Source organism: Trachurus japonicus, chromosome 3, assembly GCF_045865225.1.
Source record: "Trachurus japonicus isolate A0001 chromosome 3, Traja_1.0".
Classification (NCBI taxonomy): domain Eukaryota; kingdom Metazoa; phylum Chordata; class Actinopteri; order Carangiformes; family Carangidae; genus Trachurus; species Trachurus japonicus.
Window position 1 is genome coordinate 8,877,397 of NC_140909.1, and position 16,956 is coordinate 8,894,352.

The 16,956-nt window shown below is 43.0% G+C and overlaps 1 protein-coding gene across 2 annotated transcripts in view; it reads right to left on the minus strand.

The window, feature by feature from the left end:
* The window catches only part of entrep2 (endosomal transmembrane epsin interactor 2), a 107,759-nt gene extending 93,242 nt beyond the window's left edge, over positions 1-14,517 (minus strand). For both annotated transcript variants that reach the window (XM_085759336.1, XM_085759329.1), the window contains exon 1: positions 14,242-14,517. In XM_085759336.1, the coding sequence (XP_085615462.1) occupies positions 14,242-14,517 (276 nt within the window). The remainder of the gene's footprint in view (positions 1-14,241) is intronic.
* Between the last annotated feature and the right edge of the window lie 2,439 nt (positions 14,518-16,956).

The following is a 16,956-nucleotide window of genomic DNA, read 5'->3' on the forward strand; positions in this document are numbered from 1 at the left end:
GTGAGGGGGTTATTGATCCGTGCAAAAAAAAAAAGCTTATATGCAGCATATTTTTTTTAGGTTTGCCACTGCAGTGCTGTGATGGAGACGTTTGCTGAATAAGGAGTTACAGTAAATAAAGTAGATATGGTGGTTTGCTGGTTTTTAGGTAGAGACTTTAGTGTATTTGCAGCAAAATAACATAAAGATGAAATGCGACAGTTGCAAAGTAAAGAAAGAGGCAACTGTGAAAAAGAAAGTCAGCATATACTGTATGTCTATATAGGGATAGTGTCTTCACATAGGTTGAAATGAATTTTTCATTTTGCCTGCAAGGGTGTCAGGCGGCAAAATAAAATAAAATAAAAAACAAAACAAAAAAAAGCATTGTTCCTGTGACAGACGTGCAATATCCAGAAGTCTGGAAATCTCAAACTGAGATCCCAGAGGCGCTCGCTCTCCTGCAGCCAGAGCTTAAACATAGACCCTACAGAGATGCAACCTCCAGGGACAGAAACAGGCAGCGAGTTGGATCAAAAAGAATGTAGATTATGAGCGGGGGAGTGGGGGATGAGGCATCCTAACCACGCTGAAGTGGAGCCAAAAGAAACACGGAGCTGGTGGAGCTGAAATATCAACCTGAGGGAGGAGCTGGTGGCTGATGGCCCAGGGGCCGGCTGGCCTCCTCCGCGCTGAGCAAACACCCACAGATTCCCCATCGCTCCCTGCAGCACGGGATCGAAAATCTGCAGCACTAACCCCCTGCCCCCTTTTTTTAAATTCAGCATAGAGCCCTTCTTCTTTCTCTTCAAGTGTATTTTTCTTGAAAACCAACTTGTGAGTTAAAAAGAGACAAAATAGAAACTCCACAATCAACTCCAGCCTCAGGACACTTTGACATAAATGAGCATTTAGTGGTGTTGCCTTCAGCTACTGTAGAGACTGAGCTGATTTTTCTCACCCCCAAACAACGTGTCAACACGATGCACCACAGCAAAGCCCGCAGATACCGAAAGATGCTAAATGTGAGTAGGCAGCGGCAAATATGGAGATAAATATACAGCTGTTAAATGTGGAATTAAAAATGGTATCGCTATTGATTAGATAGCAGAAAATACACAGAGATAAGTGCTGAGGCAGAGAGCGACGGAGCAGCAGAGGAGAAGTTACGAGGCAGTGGGTTGTTCCTACAGGGGAACCTCAGCTGTGGAGAGAAAATAGATCCCTCCTGTCTTTTCTGGAGGCTTTTGCTCTTATTAAAGTCTCTGTGAGGCTCCACAGAAAGGCAGACGTGTTACACTGTCAGATCAATCAGACCTGTACTTTGTTCTCACTCCTTTTTTGTCATGTTTTTACACACAAATACACACACAGAGAGACGTGTGGACACACAACGTCCTTGGAAAATGTCCAAGATTAACAGTTTGACCTGTCGCCTTGTTTCCAGTCCCAGGTGTATTGATGAACCAACAGGAACTACAGGGAAGTGCATCATTCAAGCCATTATCAGTGACAAATTACTTTTAGATTGTGCTGCTGGACTCCCCCCAGGAGACAAGGTTACTACATTATATATGTATTTATCATAGAAGAAAAATGACTCCTATAGACACTGTATGTTTGTGTGTGTGTCCTGTGATCTGATTAGCCTCTGTGCACTATTAACTACTGTTAAAGATTTGACCTCTGACCTGCAGCGCTGACCTCTCGGCTCGTTTATCTAAACAGTCGTCGTTGTCGTCGTCATCCATCTTCAGCAGGTAAATTGGTGTAATTTTTCCTCTTCTCATTAGTTACAGAGAGCTCAAGTCTTAACGTCGTCTCAAGGCTGCTGCACTTGACTATCCAGCAGCACAATGTAAGCTCTTCTTTAATCTGCCATTATGAAAAAAAAATGACTCATGTTCCTGTTATTATCATTACAGATTAACTGCTTATTTTCTTGACTGATCAAGTAATCCCTTTAAGCACATTTCCCATAAGCCACAATGATGTTTTAAGATTATCTTGTCCAAAATACAAAAGATTCACAATTTACTATTTGTTCAACAAAGAGAAAAAACTAAAACAAAAGGAGAAATTTTCACAATTTGCTTGAAAAATGATAGAAGTTTCACCAAAATTAATTTCCTGTACATTTACTGATTGACTTGTCTTTGCAGCTCTGCTTTATATATTTATGTTTCAAAAGAAACATGTCCGAGAAAAAGTATTTATATGTTTTTTTTTTCTTTTTCGGAAAGTCCTGATGGAGAGGTTCACAGTTTTGCACTCACTTGAACACATGAAAAGAAAAAGGAAGAAGCTGTTTGAAGAAGGGAGACAGAAGCTGAATGAGAAGCTCAAACTCTCGCTCCTTTAGAAAAATCACAAAAAAAGGAAATGGTTGAACGCAGCGCGGCTGATTCTGCCGTTGAGAGGCGGTGTTGAAATGATCTGACAAGGACTTTGTGTGAAGCACAATGACACGATGTCTGCAGAGCCCACAGAGCAAAACCAGCACGTTAACTGAGGACTTTATTATCTCTTATAAAGATAAATAGGAATATTTTATCTAGCCCTGGTTTTGACTCTTCACAACTTACTGTATTTATTCACATTCTGAAAAACCTCAGCACCTATAATTTTATCTTGTTATCAGAATTATTTATTCACCTGTGGCCCACTCATGTGACCTTCGCACATTATTAGGATGTAATTAGCACCATTAAAATGTCAGCGTGGTTTTAAATTAAGTTTTTCCTGATGAAAATCCCAGTTTCTAACTCATAATTCTTTGGTCTCAGCTGAAACGTCGTCTTGTTATGTTGAGAAAACCAAACTGACCTGACATCTCTCAGTCCGACCTTGAGCTTCTGGTTTATCTCTCTCATCACCTTTCCCATCACTCGCTGTTGCCTATATCTTTCACTATATAGGGAGTCGGCCATTGTGTAGAGTAGCCTGGTTTAAAATCAATATATCTACATGAACCTTTAATTATAAAGCACTTTTCTAAAGTGTTACCAAGTGCTTCACAAAATGAAAAAAGATAAAAGAAGAATTTAAGTGAACACCACTGAAGTGCATGGAAGCAAAAAACATCTCATAGGCTCTTATAAACAAGTAGGAACAATAATGAGGATGAAATGGTAAAATTAAAAAAAAATCGGACATCAAATAAAGAAAAAAGACATTTAAAACTGTGTGATTGGGGATCAGAGAGAGCTCCCGAGTACGAGGTATCAATGTGAAATCTACCAGAGCCAAAGAAGGGAGGTGAACACTGAGGTTATGTGACTGTACCTTCTTGTTCCTATGACAGTAAATGGATGGACGCCAGAATAAAGTGCATCAAGGTGTGAACAGATAAAAACATAAAGCATAACTCCTAATAAAATAAGGGTGCAGTATTTGCTGCTGTATCTGCAGCTCATCTCCATAAACACAAGTCTCTTCACTGCCGGTTTGGTTTGTGTCGACCAGGTGAAGGAGGAGGAGGACAAAACGTAATGTCTATACTCCAGCTCCATAGAGACAAATAAATACACTCCAGCACACATTCCTGCACACACACCTATGACCTCTCCTCCCACGTGTGTACACACATAAAAGCACCACCCAACACACTGCAGTTGCTAATCATAGAACAAAGGGAGGCTCCAGTCAGCAGGTTGTCCCACTGATCAGCTATAGAAAGCTGCAGGCAGCGACGACAGTCAGCTTTGTTACAACAGGAAGAAGCTACAGCTGGGATACAAGTCGAGCGCATCAACAAAGCTCCGTGTGTGTCTGATACCGGACCTAAGCGGTGACGCCGGCCTGCTGCAGCACGCCACTGAAAACGGCTTTCTTTTTTTAATTGGAAAAACCTCAGTAAACATTTTTAGAAAGGTCACAGACAGGAGGAGGAAGGGGTTTCTGTCACTTTAACTGGAAACGGAGACTCATCTTTTATATGGACTGAATGGAGTCTGCTTCATTAAGCCTCCTTCCTGTCAGGTTTGACGTGAGCACAGTAGCAGAATAGATGTAAACACAGCTGCGGCACCGGTGAGCGTCTCCCCCCTCCGAGCCACACCCTCGTCTAACGAACCAACAACAGAAGAACTCAGGGAAGGACTTTTGCCTCTGGTCGTCCTCTGTTTCCCTCCCTTCTCCCTCCTCCCTCCCTTCTCCCTCCCTTCCCCGTGAGCTCCGTTCAACCCTGTTGGCCTTTTGCTATTCAACAGTCTGCAGGCAGCCCTCCTGGCAGCCCGGGTCCCGGCCCGTTTGTAAAGAAGTGCAGCATCAAGCGTTCTGTGTCTGACACATCCCGGGCTGTGGGTCAGCCGGACACAGAGGCTGCACTACAAACAAGAGCCGGCCCGGGGGCAGAGGAGGAGGATTTATCAGAGACACCTGAGATGAATGCACATTGCACACACACACACACACACACACACACACAAACATATCATGCATTCAACAACATGAAACCTGTTTTTTTTTCTCCAAAATACGTGACCTCTCCCCCCTCCGTTATCCCGTCTGTCGTCCTCAGATTTATTCACAGGGTCAGCGCGGGTCTGAAAACACGCAGGGAACCCACGGCTTTCATCACACATCAACCAGCTTCACTCTTCAAAGATCAAAATGATGCATAATAGAGGCTGTTTGTGTTTTTTTATGTGCGTGCATTTAGGTGCGCACACATGCTTGAGAGCGTCTGTGAAAACAACAGTGTGCAGAGCTGTAACCTGTGTGCAACATCTCTACAAGCACAGATATCCTTTTGATCATTTCGGCCTCATTAAAAAGGATCCACCCCAGTCACGTTTAAAGAACTGATACTCTGCTTAGAATAACAATAAGCGTCTGATATGATTTCTCTACAAGCTAAAAAAAAAAGACATAAACTCCATATCTGTGTGAAAATGTGTGTCAGACATTTAAGCGCTGGATAAAAGGACGTCTTCTACTTCATGAGAAAGTTTATTCATTATGTGCGAGCACTAGAGGATTTGTCTTTGCTTGTCAAATATTGACCCACGATGATTTAAGTTGAGCTCAGAGAAACTTTCCCCCTGAATGTGAAAACAGCCTCTCAGTGTCGAACTCTGCTCATACATTATTCTGCACAGTGAAGGTCAAACATCCGAGTGAAGCAGAACAACAACAACAACGGGAACGGGCTGAACACTGAGATTGTCCTGCGCTGCGTTAATGGAGACGTCGTCTGAGTCGACACATGAAGCCTAAAGTGTGATGTCAAATATAGTGTTAAAAAAATCTAACCCTGCCCTGGTGTGAAGGTGTTTCTTCAGGTGCTGATGAGAGGAAACATCAGAGTTGTTATTTTACAACTGAGAAACATCATGTGCAAAGATATTTTCCTGAACTTAAAGGGATAGTTCAACATTTTGGCAAATTGGCCGATTACCATAATCCCTGTAGTTTTAGCAGTAGGTTCGTTACCTTTAATTGTCGGTGCAAGCTATTTTTAGAACGGCGGAGCAGAGCCGCAAGCTGCTCAGAGCTACGCTACGGAGGTTAATGCATATTTCTTGGTTTCCCTCATCAAACTCATCAAATACACAATTTAACAACTCCAAAAGGCTCTTGTGGACAAGTTGTGACCTGCACATTCACCACGCTATGAGATAATAACAGAACGTTATGAGACAAAGTTGTTTTAGAGGGAAATGTAGAGACTGCTTGCTGAAAAACTGCCCCTGATGGTAACGCACATTAATGGTTTTGCATGAATTTACCTCTAAAACAACTCTGTGTGGTAACGTTGTGTTATTATCTCATAGCGTAGTGAATGTGCAGCTCACAACTTGTCCACCAGAGCGTTTTGGAGTTGTTGGATTGTGTATTTGATGAGTTTGATGAGGGAAACCAAGAAATCCCATTAGCCTCCGTAGCGTAGCTCTGAGCAGCTCGCTGCTCTGCTCCGCCGTTCTAAAAATAGCTTGCACCGACAATTAAAGGTAACAAACCTACTGCTAAAACTATAGGGATTATAGCAATTTGCCAAAATGTTGAACTATCCCTTTAATAAACTATTATCCACACTAAAAGACACAATTTCATTGTGTACTGCCTGTCTTTCTCTCTCCTGCATCTTGCTGCCCTCTGCCTGGACATCTCCAGTTTCATGCATTGAAAACATTAATAAATATGTGCAAAACTGCATCTAATGCTTAAGAATTATGTTAAATGGTTACTGTAAATGTGTCAACTGAATAAATTAAGTCTTAACAGACCAGGCTAAAATCAGAACTTGTAAGAGCAGTGAGACAGACTTTGAAGGCTCTTTAACATGTATTTGGGTGTTTTCTTGCCTTCCGGCCTCCAATATGAGAATTGACAAAAAGAAAATTGTAATTTGCAGGCTCCCATGGTTGAAATCCATGTGGTTTTACGAGCTGTTCCCTCAGTTGTGCTGTTCATAACACTGCCAAGAAAATTCCTTTTATTTGTTCTCCTCACAAACACAATACGAGACGAGACAGCAGAGGATACAATTAATATTGTCAGATAGTTCACACAAAAACAAGCCCGACATTTATCCTTCTTTTTTTTTTTTTTTTTGGTTTCATACTTGGCCGAGTTGACAAAGCAGTCCTTTGTGAAACAGAGTTTTTCAGCTAAGTTGCTTCTTTGCTTCATTAGGTAATACGTAGTGAAGGGAGAGAGAAAAGGGGGACAGTGTGCAACAAAGGGACTCGAATCTTTACACAGCAGCACGCACCAAGAAGCTCAGATCATCCTGTTCCCAACGATGAACACGGTGCAAAAATTACTAAATTACCAGAGAACAAGTGGAAGGAGAAACAAGACGAGGACGAGCGTGGATGTGTCTCAGGAAAAGCGCATTGAGAAAAGAGGAATTAAGTAAAGCTGAAATATTAGCGCAGCTCTCAAACACTGTATGTGTGTGTGTGTTAAAGTGGCAGCGAGGACAAACTGTTCTCTCCACCATTATGGGGCTCACTGGTGGCACTGGAGTGGGGGGCAGGATGCACTGGAGGGTCCTCAGAGTAATGAGCAGCAGCAGGCTGAGTGCCTACTTAGTTATTATGGAAAAGGTGCAGCAGGAAAGTGAATTACAACCATTCAGTGACACCTCGGGACAGACTGGGGGGGCACTGAAGTGACACAACATACACAACACACACCGGATGTTGAAAAAAGAAGGAAAAAAAACACAAGAGTGAGGTCAGTGAATAAAAAAAGAAAACACACACACACCAGTCGGTCATGTCAAAATGAAAGTAACCAGATGATTGATGGGAAGCCGTCTAATTGGCTGATCAATATGAGATTTAAGACGGGCTGTGAGTGGTCTGGTCCGAGGCCCCCGTGTGCCGACCACTCTGCTCATTTAATCTACACTGACGAGATGGACGCAGCGGCCGAGGAGCCACGTCCTCTATTGACAGCTGGGAATAAATGGACGAATAAAACCAAACCAAAAAAAAAAGTGGAGCTCCCACAGTGTTCGAGTCCCACTACCCATCACAACTACATCAGGTCGTCACACATCAAACAATAGGAAACATTCACGGTGCCATTACAAAGTGTAGAGCTGCGACTGTAAATGTCACATCACAGAGAAATACTCAATCAGTTATGAGTGCAAATATAAAACACAACATACATCTAATACATCCGAGTGCAGAGGAAGCAAGATTGATTTAAGTAGTACCGCCAATACACTGCAAAAACTCAAATATCTTACCAAGAATATTTGTCTTATTTCTAGTCAAAACAAATCTCATTATACTTAAAATAAGACTCATCACATTAAAAAGTAGCTTGTTTTTAAGACACTTTTTACTTCTTTCAAGCATATTTTCACTTGAAATAAGTAGAAAAATCTGATATTGGAGCAAGTTTTCTTATTACAAGCACAAAAAACTGGCTTTCACTGGCAGATTTTTCTACTTATTTCAAGTGAAAATTATCTAAAAACAAGTACATTTTTAGGTGATGAGTCTTATTTTAAGTGGAAAGAGATTAGTTTTGACTAGAAATGAGACATTTTGACAAGAAATAAGACAAATACTCTTTCTGATTTTGGGTTTTTGCAGTGTAACTCTTGAGATTTGTCTCCAGAACCCATATGATCCACAGAATAAACATCTTTTCAATGAAGAAACTGCTCTGGGGATCATCCAGAGGCACCAAAAAGAATATTACTTTCATTTTTTCGCTCAAATGGATTAATTAAATATCTTAAAATCTGACTAAATCAACCAAACTCTCGTTATTCCTTGAGAAAATGCTTCTGTAACTGTTCTATGCTGCAGTCTGTGAAAACTTTTACCCTATCATAAAGAAAATAGTTCCAGTGACTGAGCAGGAAATAAACTCTGCACCAGTGATACCAAAGGGACACAGATTATTTCACTGGAATAAAGTAAACTCAAACAGAAAACTCAATATTTGTTGGCTATTCATGCACAAAATTATAATATTACAACTCTCATCGGACGTGGAAACTATTTCCCATAGATCTTCTTGTAAAAATTGTATTAAAAATAACTTGATCGTGGGGTGGAAGAGCGGATTTTCACTTTAAAGGCAGAGAACGGCGACAGATTGAATGTAACTCTCACAAGTCTGTGTTCGCTTTGATGTCGGCTCATGAGCGACGCCAAAGGGACACGTTTTTTTTTTTTTTTTTTAAGTTAAGAAGTGTCTCGGTGTTTCTGACAACAACCAGAACTGTCTTCACTTCACTTCACTACTATACAACACACAAAGTCTCTTTTAATCCAAACGGCGACGATTTCACTTCGTTTCCAAGTGCAGCAGCATCAGTCTACTCTACAGTAGGCCTGTGTGTCTGTATTAGTGTGTGTGTGTGCATGTGTGTGAGTGTCTTAAGAGCTGTTGCCGGGATACCTAAGCCTAATAATCCAGTTAATTAATGATGATTCACAGTCCCTCGCTGCAGAAACAACAGAACAATCAAATCAAACATTCCTCCTCTTTGTCTTGGTTTGCTACCAGAACTCTACTGCTCTTATGCTCTTATTCCTCACACAGGTCCCAGAATAAATAAAAATAAGGCTTCAACAGGGTTTTTCAGGGTTGTTGTTACACTTAAATCCATAATCCATCCACTAAAATAATTTTTTATGAGAGCCCCCAGCAGCATTTATAATTCTGAACTGTTGATCCCTGTTGGCTTGCAGTCTCAAGGCGGCACAAAACGTCGAGGCTCCGTGATAAAAGCCTGAGTTTAGTTTTAAATTTTGAGAAAGAAAAAAACAAAAAACAAAAAAAACAGGAATATGCTAAGATGTCATTGCTAACATCAGTGATACTTTGAGGCTACAGGCCAATTCACGGACAGGAAGCTAAACAATGATATCAGTGTGCGAACAAGATTACACTGATAATATGCTACAGATTATGCCTACCTCAATTAATAGCCTGTCCGACTCCACACGGATATGGGTTTCAGTGAATCCGTAAAAGTTTTTTATTGTTTCGATGTTTAATCCAGACTGAAACAGCATTTTGAAGGGCGAAAACTGTATTCTTTTGTAAAAGGGCCCCAGATAGAGTGAGTAAATCTAAAAATGTCGCCCCAGTGTTTTCGTGTAGACACCCTAAACGGATCTTTTGTGAAATGATGTCATACCCCCCACCGCTCTAGCTAAACCACACCGCTAGACGTAACAACGGCCGACTACTGTCAGGGACACTGCGGCTGAAATGCGCCTGTTAAATCATCATCGAACAATTTGTCATTTCGTGCACTGACACGACTCCCTGTCAACATTTAATCGTCTTATAATGTTAAGAGTTTGAAAACAGCGGGCAAGCTTTCTGTCTTCTCCCGTTGTGGTGTATGTGCAGCGGCATTACAGCGCCACACAGGCCTGGAGGATGTAGCCTACTACAGCGCTTTGAGTCGTTTTCAGTGGATCCGTGGGTACACAGATAGTCTATTTCTTGAAACGATGCTGTGTTTATGGAAAACCTTTTCAAAACGACCAAGAAAAAGACCAAGCTCCGTTTCTGTGTGGACGAGGCCTACTACTGCTAATATCAGTGAGCTACTCTACTCACATTGACAACTGGCCGATGGTAACTATTCTGTGAGGATGAAGAAGTCTGAGGTTTCAGCAATGCTAATATTTGTTCACAATAAACACAAAATATAGCCAAAGGATTAGACAGGGTGGTTTCATGAAGCAAAAGATTAACAATGAACAAAGATTTTAAAAAATTGGACAATTCACCCAACAAATGTCAAACTACTATGTAAATTAAAACTTTGAACTACTGAGAATACGACATGGAAACTCTCCAACATTGGTCGGATTCATCTGCTGGCGATCAGGAATGTGTGTAGGCTACAAAACCCACCCAACAGTGGATGAAATAATTCACTATCTACAACACACACACACACACACACACACACACACACAGTGAGAGAGAGAGAGAGAGAAAGAGAGAGAGGGAGAGATTAGTGCAGAATTTGCTGACTGTTCAGAAAATGCAGCAGAAAGCAGCTTCACAACAAACACCAAGAAAACCATCTTAAGCCGTCTCTCCCCCTCTCTCTATCTCTCTTTCTCTCTCTTTGAGACATGGAGTCTGTAGATCGTTGGAGTGGTGGCTACTTAAACATGAAATCAACATTCCTCCCTTTTTAACACAAGCAGGAGAGCGGAGGAGGGAAACGAGAGAATAAATCCTTCTCTAGAGCTGGACAGGAAACATCTTAGTGAGGGAGAGAGAAAATCTAACATGGATTTGTAAATGACGCCTGCTTTAACTCCACTCAGTTTATATATATTCACATATTTTTTTTGTCTAAAAGGAAAGCAGTTTGATATCTTTGTTCGGCTTGTTCCCGTTTGTGTGTTGGTGGACTCTCGGATCAGCACCGAGCTTGATTCACGGAGACATTACGAGGAGTCATTTGTTCTGCGTCTGGGCTGCTGACAGCTCCACAGGCCCCTTGGCTCGCTCGGCCAAACTCGCAGCCAAGCAGGTAAAAAACCTGACGTGGGCAGAGTAAAAAGGCGACAGAACGCCGTGGCGGCTTCATGTAAGGATACTTTATGCAGCCGCAGACTCTGCAGCACAAAGACGAAGTGACTGCGGCCGAAGCTGCAGAGTTACAGCTACAGCTACAGTACGGGGGGAGTCGAGGGTGATCACAAAGCTCGGGTTGGGTGCAAGGAAGAGCAAGATATTTGTAGGATTAGTCTCTGTTGGCCAGGCAAGTGTGTGCATATGTGTGTGTATGTGTGTGCATGTGAGATATTATGCCATCAAACACAGAGCGCTGAACATCAAAGCTGTAAAAATGTTGGAGTGTGAAGAATCAGGATGAGGGACACAGAACAACTGATCTGCACAAAACTGAGATGGGATGTATAAATGTGTGTGTTTCTGAGTGTGTGTGTGTGTGTGTGTGGGTCTCTGAGTGTGTGTGTGTGTGTGTGTGTGTGTGTGGGTCTCTGAGTGTGTGTGTGTGTATGTGTGTCTGTGTGTCTGTGTGTGTGCAGAGAGAGGAGGGACGAGCCAGGCTCAGCAGTGATTGCTCGGTGGAGGAAGTAAAGATTACGCCTTCTCTCGCTGCGTCTGTGATGAAATCCCACAATTCCAGTCATCACACAGAGATCCTTAATGATGTCCAACAGTGACCACACGCAGCCACCTACAGAGCGCACACACACACACACACACACACACTCAGAATCACACACACACACAGTCTTCACCTTCCTCATTAGCCGAGGTCACCGCTGTAGCAGGGAGCTCAATATAAAGACGCCCAGGTTCGGAGCTAAACAGAGAGTTTAATCCTGGTGAGACGTTCTTCAGTACATACAAACAACTTCGACCTGAACATGAACACAGTCAGACTCACTCACTCACTGCAGATGTTCAGCTTTTTACACATCTGGCCCTGCACCATGAGCACCATTAACTGCTCTCTCTCTCTCTCTCTCTTACACACACTCAGATTGGAGCCAGAGAGGAATCAGGGGGAGATGAGCTGCTCAGAGACTAAAAGCTGCACAAATGTGTACAAATACTCATTAGATTAAATCACAGAGCAACAACCAGCGTCCCGGCCTTTTCCAAAAAATGAGACGCCGCTGATTCGTCTCATTTGCTCTGACAAAAAGCTTCTTGATCTTGATTGAACTGAAGACAGTTTCTAATCCAATCAGCTCCTCGGTAGCCGACTCTCTCCAATAAATAAACAAAGATGTGACCAAGATTTCCCCTCTTCCTTTCCCTCTGAAACCACATATTTTTACACTTGATTATAAATCCTGTGAAGATTGTTTTAAACTTTAACAGTGTTTCCAGCAGTTTAAAGCTCTTCCCTGTGTAAAGAGAGACTTCCACTGTGATTGCTTGTGGGCAAATTGCTTCCACCACCACCACCACCACCACGGCCTCCAGATGGAGATCTGGTCTCAACTACATTATCTGGGTTTTGGCGCCGCTGTGGCCGATGACTCTCGCCGCCAGGAGGCTCGTTATAGTTTTCAACACCTGACCAGCAGCAGCAGCAGCAGCAGTTTCTCTAAACCTCATCCTCATCTCTCTGATAAGGATTAATGCCAAGCAACTGATACCAACATGAATCATATTAACAAAAACAAACCTGTAGAGTCGAATCCGTGCAGAATTTCAACTTTGTTTGTGTAAATCATCCTTATAGAAACAGCTTTACTCATAATCTCCCTGAAAACAAAGAGCTTTGTTGTGTCTTTCAGGTGAAGATGAGCTCCATTTCATGCTTTATACTAACATCTCCTTCATCTGCAGTGAAGCTGTTTAATTCCTCCCTCTAAGAATCAATCTGTCAATCGATTGATCCCAGTTTTTAAAGTGCAATCATTTAATTTTTTCTTTAAATCTATATGCATCTCACATATGACTGTAAAGTAAATTCCCCTCTTTTTGTATTTGTTAAATGTAGCCTATGTAAGAGAAAACAGCAGCTGGGAACCTGCATGTGCATGAAACAGTTAACAAGACTGACACAATGTGAAAGTGCAGTGTGTGTGTGTGTGTGTGTGTGTGTGTGTGTGTGTGAGTGTGAGATAACAGAAGGCAAAGATGCAGAACAACAGGCAGAAACATGATCCATCACACACACAAGTTTGTCTTGATCAAGAATGTGCATTGACCTTTGACCTGCAGCTCTGGTTACTTACTATTCGCCCTGTTGACACACACACATACACACACACACACACACACTACCACTCCCACACACACACACACACACACACACACACACACACTAATACGCACACACTAACCACACAGATGGCCCTTGTGCCACAGACCTCCCCTCACCCCTGCACTCTGGCCCACCGCTGCCTCTATAATTAATGGCTCGGCTCTGCTCAGAGACTCTGGCAGGAAATCAAGGAAGTGTGTGTTCATAAATATTTACAGAAAGCACCATGAAAAATTTCACATGTAGAAAAACACAACAACATCTCAATGAGTCTATACTCACACACACACACTCACTCTCTCTCTCACACACACACACACACACACATACCAGAGCTATAGTATAGCTACACAGGCAGGAAGGAGCACCCAGTCACATTTAAAACATCCCTCTGTGTGTGTGTGTGTGTGTGTGTGTGTTTTATCACTGATCAGGCTCAGCATCAGTTCAGCTCAGACTAAAACGCAGCATTCAAAAAGGAGAAAACGAGGCTTTATAATGTTCTTTAAACAGTGATATACATATATAAAATGTGTATTCAGTTAATTAGCTGACACCAATTAACACATTTTCCTGTTTTATGGATCTGTGATGTCACAATAAGAGCTGATTACGCACCGTCCGCCCCTACCTCTATAATAATCTATTAGTATAATCATGTGTAGTGTGTTTGTGTGTGTGTGTAGTGGGTTGTGTAGTGTAGTGTAGTGTGTGTGACACTGATCACTGATCAGGCTCAGCATCAGTTCAGCTCAGACTAAAACGCCGCATTCAAAAAGGAGAAAACGAGGCTTTATAATGTTCCTTAAACAGTGATATAAATATATAAAATAGGATAAAATGTGTATTCAGTTAATTAACTTATGACGCCAACTAACACATTTTCCTGTTTTATGGAGCTGATTACGCACCGCACCGCCCCTGCCTCTATAATAATCTATTAGTGTAATCATGTGTTGTGTGTTTGTGTAGTGTAGTGTAGTGTTTGTGTAGTGTAGTGTAGTGTAGTGTAGTGTAGTGTAGTGTAGTGTAGTGTAAACTCGTGGTATACTCACAGAGAAACCGGCCCAGAAGGGGCAGGAGTGTCGGACTCGGGGCGACGTGGTGAGCGCCAGCGCCGCGAAGCTCACGGCCAGGATGAGGCTGCCCAGGACCATCTGGGAGACCCCCAGCGCCAGCATGATCCGGGTCCGGGTCCGGAACTCCCTGAGCCGGGACAGGCTGCGGGACAGCGACGCCGGGCTCAGGGACCCCGGACCGACCCCCCCGACGGCCGCGGCCGCGAGACCACTGCTGCCGCCGCCGCCACGGGGCAGCGCGTGCACCGGCATTGTCACTGGAGGAAGAGGAGGAGGAGGCGGAGGAGAGGAGGAAGAATACAGCAGCACCGGAGGAGGAGACGGGGGGTCAGTAACATCCAACAAGGAGCTCCGGCGGTGTTGTTGAGTCTCAGCCTGTGTGTGTGTTAGTGCGTGTATGTGTGTGTGTGTATATGTGTGTGTGTGACTCAGTGTCCGAGCTCCATCAATTAAGATGCTCCGAGCGGCTCCAATTAGAGAAGCTCTGCGGCGGTGGAGGAGAAGAGGAGGAGGAGGAGGAGGAGGAGGAGAAGTAGTAGTGGACCACCAGTAGGCACCAGATGTTCTTCTTCACAACCACCACCACCATCACACGCACAACAACAGCAACAACAAAGTGTTAATCTTCTCAAGGTGAAACCAACGGAACCAAACGCTGCTGCAGCTTCTTCACACCGGGAGCCCATTCCTCAAAAGTCCAAACGCAAAAAAAAAGAAAAAACGACAATACAAAAAAAAGAGCAGAAAACGCACCATCCATCCCTGCGCTGTCAGGCAGCAGCTCTGCACCATTGTCACGCTGTCATCGCCTCCTCTGCGGGCTCCTCCAACTACTCAGCCACGGTGGGAAATAAAAGATACAAAAAAAATAATAATAATAATAAAACAAAACGTCCTGATAGTTGATGAAACGATGCTGGAGTTTTTTTTGTTGTTTTAATTATTCCTTATGTGTCTTGTGCGTGGAAATCTCCGCAGCAGCTCCGCTCCAGCTCCTGCTCACAGTCACAGGCGACAGCAGCAGCAGCAGCAGCAGCAGATCTGAGAGCAGCGCGGACAGGAGAGGAGACGCTCACTGCGCATTGGAGATGTGCCACTCTGCGCGTGTACATGGCGCCGAGTCTGTTTTTACTACGACTGTGAAGGAGGAGGGAAGAGGAGGAGGGGGAGGAGGAGGAGAGGAGGAGAGGTGGGGGTGTAGTGCTGCTGCTGCTGGTGGGTAGGTGGGTAGGTGGGGGGTGGGCTGAGCTCTTTTACTATCGGGATGCGCCTGGTTTGTCCCCTCTGCTGCTGCTGCTGAAGAAGAAGAAGTGACGGAGGCCGAGAAGACAAAATGTTGGCGACGATCGACGCGGTGAGGTTTTATAAGTGGTGAACAAACAGCGTGACCGGTTTTACCCGAGTCTCATTAAAGCTTTTTCCACATAGAGTGAAAAAAAAAACAAAAAAACAGACTAATTGAATCAGATTAAATGTTAAATCCAGGTGTGTCTGTGTGTTTCTTTTTTACCTCGTTATAAACCAACGTGAGTGTGGCTGCACCGCATTGTCATTGAGCTCCGGTCCTGTTGTGTGTGTCCTTCATTTCATCTGGCGACTCCGGACAGGTAGAGAGAGAGGCTCCTGAACGCAACACACCTGGCTGCTGCATCGTCTCTTAATCAGTGTTGATTGGTGTAGGCTATTTGTCCAATCAGCTTTGTGATAAACTGGAATTTCCACTTCTACTTCAGTCACATTGGTATGTAAGGATATAGAAGCTCCTGTGTCCCAATACACCGCACGACTACAAGAGATATGCTACTTATAATTGGACATATTGATTAAATACCTGAGGGACTTCACCAACTGTACACACCTACTTCAGTTATGGTGTCAAATTGTGTGAGCGACTAGAACAAAGTCATCAGTATGAAGATCAATAGCCTATCACTAATGATTTTGTACCGGTGATTGTGATTGTGGTGACTTTAAAACACAATTCACTTTAACTTATATCCATAAGCACACTGTCTCAAAGCATGCTGGGAAATTCATCCCACCTACTGTATATAGGCTACCCCCCAACGCGCTTTAGTATTCTTTTTTAAATTATTAGTTATTGACCCATTAAAATGAATCACACAGTGAAAAACCTCCTACATCCTGCACAGCTTTAACACCTTTAACCCTAATGAATAAAAAAACACTGTAGTTTTCTACAGGAAACAAGACACTGGTGCAGCAGCAAAACTTTAAATTAAGAATGAAACTGCTTTTTTCTTTTTCTCATCTCCTAACCTTTATGATTATTTATCCAGAGACACTGAAAAATCAATCACAGCTGAAGGACTCCTGTATGTCTGACCTTGTGTGTCAGATTCATCCAGAGCTCAGCAGCGCCACCTGGAGGCGAAACCTGAGCTGCGCTGCTGCGATTGGCCATGAAACACACACACACACACGGTCACAAGTGGAGCTAAAGCAAACAGCCATGTAATTGATCAGTTAAACGACTGAACTAATCAGCAGTAATTCTGATAATTAAGTCTCTTTTCACACAAAAAACAAAACAAACAAACAAAAAAACTTCACTGACTCAAAGAAAATTAATTACTTCTGGATTTTTTTTCTTTCTTCTGTTGCAATTTGAAATTTGTTCTGGCAAATCCTGATCCTGCATCTTCACTGTTTTATAGATCAGAACAATTA